At 45.1% G+C, this 7,501-nt stretch overlaps 1 protein-coding gene across 1 annotated transcript; it reads left to right on the top strand.

Annotated features, from left to right (window-relative positions):
* Positions 1-991: 991 nt before the first annotated feature.
* PITHD1 (PITH domain containing 1) lies at positions 992-6,696 on the top strand. The gene is made up of 6 exons (XM_032789566.2): positions 992-1,010; positions 1,700-1,746; positions 1,967-2,044; positions 4,373-4,477; positions 5,046-5,154; positions 5,786-6,696. Exons 3-6 carry the CDS (start codon positions 2,004-2,006, stop codon positions 5,885-5,887), a joined length of 357 nt encoding a protein of 118 aa, XP_032645457.1. The 5' UTR covers positions 992-1,010; positions 1,700-1,746; positions 1,967-2,003; the 3' UTR covers positions 5,888-6,696.
* The last annotated feature ends 805 nt before the right edge of the window (positions 6,697-7,501 follow it).

Consider the following 7,501-nt stretch of genomic DNA (forward strand, 5'->3'; position numbering starts at 1 on the left):
CCCCTGCCACCCAGTCCTAAGAACACAGGGCTGAGAGAGAATCCCCTGGGGTGTGGGGGAGTTTAGTGATCACCTTCTCCCGCCCCACCTTTGTTGCTGCCACCCTCCTTCCGATCCCTGCCTGCCTCCAGCCCCTGTGCGGGCTGAGCTCTGCGGCTGTTCCTGGTGCTCTCTCTGGTGGGGGTCTGGGCACCTAGGGCTCAGCCGGCAGTGTGGATTACACCATGGGGGAAAGTGGGCAGGGCGGGCTGAGAAATTCCAGGCTGTCTCCAATGTCCTGGCCCCGAAGCACCAGCAATGAAGGGCCACACTTCATGTTTGTGGACCTCCCCGAGAGCTTAGTTCCACCTGGGACACTGACCCTTCAGGAGTTCAGTTCCTCTGATTCTGGTTGCTGCTTCCCAGATGGTGCCAGCGCATTCACCATACCAGTTCTTCCTTGGTTTTCTTTGCTTTCTCTTTCCTCCCTTAGGTACCTGATTCAATGCTTGTTTGGCATTGAATGTTCCAGTCCCAACCCCCTGAGCCTTGTTTCTTTGTTGGTGATTTCTAACATGCCCTGCTCTGTCAGCTCCCTTCCTTTTGCATTTGTGATTTTGACGATCTGTGACATGTGTAATGTCTTCCTCCACCATCTGTGATGGGCAGCCTCCAATCTGTCTTTGTTAGCCACAGCCAATGGCCTGTCTCTGCTCTGTACAGCACCATGTTCAGTACAGTCGCATGGTATAGTTTGACCTGTAGTTTGGTGTGGAGATCTGTTTGACCAGATGTCATTCATTCTATTTGTATACCAGCATAATTGTATTTGTTGGGCAGGGAGGTGACTTTACCAAAATACTTATATTAGCGCAGCCCCACTGTGGATATGAAAGTGGTGGTGGTGGTGATTTTTCTTTTTCTACTGGCATAGTGTATTGCACTTGGGAAGGCCGGCATAATGTATACCCGTAAAAGGGCAGTTCTGCCTTTATAAGCTGCATCCACACCAAGAGCACTTGGCTATAGAGGTACAGCAATACTGTCCATGTGTGCCTAGTGTAGACATGGCCTAAGGTCATGTCTGTGCTATAGACTTCTGCTGGCACAGGCTTGTCAGACAGGAGTGTGATCTCTGACCAATATAGCTGTGCTGGCAGAAGCCCTTAGTACGAATAGCCAGTTATACTGGTATAGCTTGTTTTGCTTGTAGAGGTGGTTTTATTGTACTGGTACAGCTGAATTCACACTAGGAGCACTTCGCTGGTATGATATACTGGCATCCCTATACCAACAGAGTGCTCCTAGTGTAGCATGACAATAGCGATAACAAAAAAAAGCTTTGTGTCTCATGCCTCAGAGACTTGCTAGTGGATGCTTCAGTGGGTTATTGAATTAAATTTCTTTCTACTGAATACATTAGAACACTTACTAGTAGGCAGAGTATCTGTGTATAAAATACAACTGAACTATAATTTTCAGTGTAAACAAAGTTCATTGGATAATGCATTGTCTGTATTGTTCATTCATAGTTCCCAAAATAAAGTAGTGCATATTAACATGGTTCTACAGTAAGTGTGTTCGCACAAAGCTTCCAGTGGAATGCAGATATGAACTGATGCAGAAGGAAGTGCATGGGAAGCGTAATATATGGCATTACAGAATATCTTCATTATCTGCTTCTAAGGGATTATTTTTAATCCAGTTTTGTATCTTTTAGTTTGTCGAAAGTGATGATGATGAAGTAGAACTTCTGTTTAATATCCCGTAAGTACCTGCTTGGCACCACTTCATGCACTTAGTTTTATTTGTGGCTGGGTTCTTTGCTCACAATAGTCTTCCTTGTACGCTCTCGGGAAATAAACTAGAAAACAAGTTTGGGTGATGGCAGCTCTTCTTGGCTGAGATTTACTGAATTTGTGATGCATAATCAAGACTAACTGGAAGATAGTGGAGGTGAAGTCACTGATTCTGTGTTTCATGGCAGGTTTACAGGCAACGTGAAGCTAAAAGGGATAATTGTGATGGGAGAGGATGATGATACACACCCGTCAGAGATGAGACTGTAAGTTGAACTGGGCCTGGCCACCAGGAAAGCTCATGTTGGGCAGATATTGTATAGAGTATCTCTTTGCACAGCTGTTTTAGAGCAGGGTGTTGAAATCTCTAAGCAGTGTTTTTACCATCTCGTCAATGATGGTCTGAGACTGAACCCTAGAGTGATTCATACTAAGGGATTGTATTTTTTCTCCTCACTGCTTTTTAAAAAAAATTAAATACTTCAGCTTTTCCTTTCCCACTGCAAAGTTCTCATTGCCCAGTGACCTGAGTATTCCTATCCCCATTTTACAGATGAAAAGGACGCTAAGCCAGAGCAGGCATTGGTGTCAGTCCAAAGCAGAAACCAGGAATACCTGCTTCAGGCTAGGCTGCCCTTTCATATTGCTGGGTAGAAGGTCTTATACTAAATTAATATTAATATAATTATCTGGTGATAAGCATGATTAAGGCCCTGTGAAAATTGTGGTGGTGGTGGGGGGGGTTAATTCGTGGCAGCATCTCAGGCAGGGGTTTGAATTTCACGGGATGTGCATGGCTGCTGAGTTCCTCCACAAACTATTGCCATTTTTCCAATGGCATGCTGGTCCTATTTCAGGAGGTAGGAATGTGGGACATGGGGGAAGGGGATGTCTCATCACTAGGCACCGTCCCTCTGTTCTAGCCTGGTCTGGGTCCGGGATTGGGGCCTAGATCACTAGAGCCCTGCATGGATACAAAATTTGGATCTGCATCCAGCCCACAAAGATGGTCTGTGGATATAAAGCAGATATCTGCAGATTTGCGGGGCTCTGTACATCACACTGTGCTCCGCTGAGACCTGGGCCACTGCTGCTTCCTGCCCTGGCTGGGGAAGTGGTGTGGCACTGACAGGATGCTGGGATTAGGAGCTCTGGTAGAACCTGGGGGAGATACTGCAGTGCTAGCTGGCAAGGAGCTGAGACCAGGATCCACCACTGGGTGGTGGGGGCGGGGAGAGAGAGAGAGAGAGTGTGTGTGTGTGTGTGTGTGTGTGTGTGTGTGTGTATAGCGGGGTATCTAGCTTATCCCTCTGCTGGGACAGAGCCCCCTCACAGACCTGTTTGTGCTCCAAACAGAAGATCCTAGTTTCAGCTCTTTGCCAGCTGGTGCTGCAGTGTCCCCTGCAGGCCTGCAGTGGACTACCATGAGGCAGGCCAGGGCTCCTAATTGCCACAGGTTGTCAGTGTCACACCACCTCCCAACTGACTGGCAGGACAGGAAGCAGCAGCAGTGGTCTGGACTGGAGCTGAGCTCGGGATGAGCTGGGGCCTGCCCTGGGCCAGGCAATTGTTGCTGCCAGTCTACTGCCTCAGGAGCAGCCTGATGTGGTTTTTCTAAGAGCTCAGAGGCAAAAGCAGGAATGTTGTTTGGAAAGTTATGGTATTGGGCTAATTTTACAATTTCTGTGAAATTGTGACTGATTCAGGGCCCTAATCCTCACTTGGCTTTCTACTAAGGGAGCTTTCCCCCTCATCTTTGCTCTGTCTCTAATGCACTGGAATCCTAACCCCTCTCTCTATAGAATGTATAGCAATGTAGGGCTGGAAGGGACTGTGGGAAGTCACCAAGCCCAGCCATCTGTGCTGGGGCAGGACCAAACGGACCTAGACCAACCCTGACAGACGTTTATCCAAACTGTTCATAAAAATCTCCAGTGGTGGGGATTCCACAGCCTCCTTTGAAACCTGTTCCAGAACTTGACTACCCCTATAGTTAGGAAGTTTTTCCTAATATCTAACCTAAATCTCCCTGGTTGCAGATTAAACTCATTTCTTCTTGTCCTGCCCTCAGTGGACATAGAGAACAATTGTCTTCTTTATAGCAGCCCTTAACAGTCTACAAATATGTTATCAGTTTCTGCCATCAGTCTTCTTTTCTCAAGACTAAACATGTCCAGTTTTTTTAAGCTTTCCTCATAGGTCAGGTTTTTTAAACTTTTTATCATTTTTGTTGTGCTGCTCTAGATTCTCTCAAATTGTCCACATCTTTTCTAAAGTGTGGCACCCAGAATTGCACACACTGTTCCAGCTGAGGCCTCATCAATGCTGAGTAGAGCAGGACATGTTCTGGAGGTGCTGTGGGTGGCACATGTCTTAAATCTACGGCTCTGTTCCTTGCTCTTGTTTACTACATGTAGTGTGTTGACAATTCCTGGTATGATGCAAGTGCTGTTTTCTTGGCTGATCCAGGTGTGTGTGTGTGTGTGTTCCACAAGACAAAGCCAGTTTAATAACCCTGTGGTGGGAAGGGAGGGGAGATAAATCAATTAGCTAAGATGCATTTTAACCACTGTTGTGTTTTTCTCCACTCCCAGGTTCAAGAACATTCCTCACATGTCATTTGATGACACAGCCAGAGAACCAGATCAGATGTTCAGTCTGAATCGAGATCTAACAGGAGAACTGGAGTATCCCACAAAGTATGAGACAGGCTCTTCCCTTCTCTGTGGTGCATCTGTTAGGGATGCACTGGAGTTCATTCCTCCTGGAACCAATGAGTTTCTGTTCCTTTTATCAGAGCCTACTCATATGCTATTCAACTGTTAGAAATGCTTTTTCTGGCTCTTCCCAACACTCGTGTTGGAGTGAGAACTCTACCTGTCCCAAAATGGTGTTGAAGACCTTTTTCCTGGGGAGGGAAGATCTTGGGTCTTGCATCCTGGAGGCTCCCCAGACTGAATCCTCAGTGCCTTGTCTCCTCCACCTCTTACACCAAGGAGGGCTGAAGAAGGCTCCTTTTACTGTTCTCCAATCTACCAGAGGAGTCGCATGTCAGACACACTAGGTGCTTCCTTCACCCTCCCTCCCAGTTCTTGTTGATCCAAGGAGTGAATGGCTAAGCCTCCACACCCCAGTAGGTTTTCCTTTTCAAGTAACACCTTCATCCTCTTCAGTGCAGAAACTGCTCCAGAAATTAGGATTTATTTCCTGGGTGACTGGTTATGTGCTGAACTCAGAACTCAGTCTGTTTTTGTGTTTTGCTTCCAGAATTGCTCGTTTCTCAAACATTTACCATCTCTCCATCCACATTTCCAAGAATTTTGGAGCTGAGACAACAAAGATCTTTTATATAGGCCTGAGGGGAGAGTGGACAGAGGTGAGTGAGAGCGGGGACAAAATGAGCAAAACGCATCACAAATCCAGAGGTCGTCTTGAATTGCAACTTGTACAGTTGGGTCTGTCTGGATGTGGTTATTTATAAGAAACTTGGGAAGAGCTATGGAGACCTTTTTTTACTGATCAGTAACTGAGTTAATTTGCTGAACTGAATCAGAACCCAAATAATGCTTGGTTAGTTTCCTTCCCTGTATCCAACATGAACTGCTGTGTTTCTGGGAAGCTACCTGTTAAGAAGTGGTAAGTGCTGGCATTGCTGTTGGATTTATTTAAAGCATATATTTTTGTCACAGGCATGATTCTGTTAAGAACCAGGTACATGCAGAAGAAGCTGCAGTCTTGCAACTACAGATTTAAAACATTGACATAGCATAGGTTCGGCATCAATCGAGGCATGATTTGTAATGTAAAGCGTTCCCTGAGCTGGGGACAGGTGCCTGGGCCTCAATGGCTGGCACCAAAATGGCTGGCACCAAATTCAGTTTAGGCAGATCTTGGGAAGGGTGGGAGAGACTACTTTGGACAGAAGTGAAATGGGAAGAGGTGGTCAGATTTTTTTTGGTGGCGTAAACTGAGCTTTAAAGGGACCAAATATGTTTGCCTTGATTCAGGCTTATCGACATGAAGTGACCATCTGCAACTATGAAGCATCAGCAAACCCAGCTGACCACAAAATTGATCAGATCATGCCGGAGACCCACTTCATTTCCTAATAGTAGCACCAGGATGCTTCCAAAGGCTTTATTATCAATACACTGAGTTAGTGGACTGACTCTGAAGAGAGCAGATTCTTGGGGCGCTGGAGAGAGTGGTGAAATAGCTTTTATATCTTTGTCTTTGCCCTGGGAAGAAGAGTACCAATGCATGAAATCTCTTTATAAAGTTAATTGATTGTTAATGGCAATCATCTGTTGGGTGCTTCAGCACTCTGAAGAATCAGACTTTGACATAGTGGAGTGTCTCTCCTCCGCAGTGGCAACCTAGTGGCCTAATTGTTTATGTTGCCAATTGAAAATAAAAGCATATCCTCTCACTGTGTATGCCCCAAGCTTCAAGATTGGTTTGTGTCTGAAAAGCTGGTTATTGGAGGCAAACAACGCAGGGAAACATCCTCTGATTGCTACTCTGTCCCTGGGAGTTGAACAGTTGGTGCTGGTGTGGGAAGCTTGAGCCTAACAGTGACTTGATGTAGGGTTATTGTTGTATTGAGGAGAAAGGAATTGTAAACTGAAACTTGCATCTTGAGATTCTGTTCCCCTGAAATGTAAATTCTGAGGGAAATCTAAAACTGGAAGAGATGCTGGATCCTTAACACACACACAAGTGAAAATACAGGATTGTATGGTTGAGGGGGCTTTGCAGAAAGCATTCAGAGCACTGTGTGTACATTTACAGTTGTGGCTTTTTGTTGAAGATATAGCCTCCACTCCATGTTAAAAGCCTGGAGACCTAGGAGTTCCTTTAGGCACAACTTTATAAGGAATGTAACTAATCTTTCCTAATAAATCTATGGCAGATATAATTTGTTTCATTTCTTGTGTCCATCTTGATTTATGTGTAGCAGTGTACCTGTCTAGTTCCAGCAAGGGTTTAATGCAATTGAGTGTACCTCTCAGATGTGGGTAATACTATCATTAAATACACCCTGGTAACCATGCTCTAACAGTCAAAAGAGCTGTCAATCTAGCCGCTCCAAACCCTTTATTCACCATTAATGGCTATAGCTAAGCCTTAATAAAAAGTTTCTGCAACCAACTATGAAAAATGGTGAGAGAAAAAGTGCGCAGGTGTATAGGTCCAAAGCAGTGGTAGTAATTAGCTACCACTGGAGCAACAGCCTCAGGTTTATTTCAGTGTTTGGAGAAATAAGAACTGATGATAATCTAGCTGTACATCCCATTCATGGCATATGTATGAGGCTGGCAGCTGGGGTAATCAAAGTATATGACTTGTGTAGTCTTGTATCCTCAGTGAGGATGACATCTGGGTGATTGGAGTGGCAGGCTGCAACCTGTGTGTGTTTCCTGCGGTGCTCAAGGAATGGGGAAAACATTAGATCTTCCTCTCAATTGCTTTATGTGACACATTCAATTGAAATTGTCTGCAGTTATGTATAGCCAAGCTTCTTTTCATACCTTGGCACAAACTCCCATCAAGAGCAGGCTAGGCTGTAACTATAACAGTGTGCCGAGGTGACTTACAACTAAGCTTTTGTGGCTGGAATCTAAGTTCAAAATTGCCTTAAACTGCAGTTTTATGGCATTAACTCTGCTTCAAGAAAGGATTTAAAATACCTTTTAGCAAATTTAATCCTACCCTTTAGTCTA

This window comes from Chelonoidis abingdonii, chromosome 25 (genome assembly GCF_003597395.2).
Source record: "Chelonoidis abingdonii isolate Lonesome George chromosome 25, CheloAbing_2.0, whole genome shotgun sequence".
Classification (NCBI taxonomy): Eukaryota; Metazoa; Chordata; order Testudines; family Testudinidae; genus Chelonoidis; species Chelonoidis abingdonii.

Excerpts from the sequence above, each read along its gene's own strand:
- PITHD1 (XM_032789566.2), top strand. The coding sequence starts at position 2,004 with ATGGGAGAGGATGATGATACACACCCGTCAGAGATGAGACT. Across the intron at positions 2,045-4,372 it reads CACCCGTCAGAGATGAGACT|GTTCAAGAACATTCCTCACA; the intron begins GTAAGTTGAACT and ends CTCCACTCCCAG. Across the intron at positions 4,478-5,045 it reads GAACTGGAGTATCCCACAAA|AATTGCTCGTTTCTCAAACA; the intron begins GTATGAGACAGG and ends TTTTGCTTCCAG.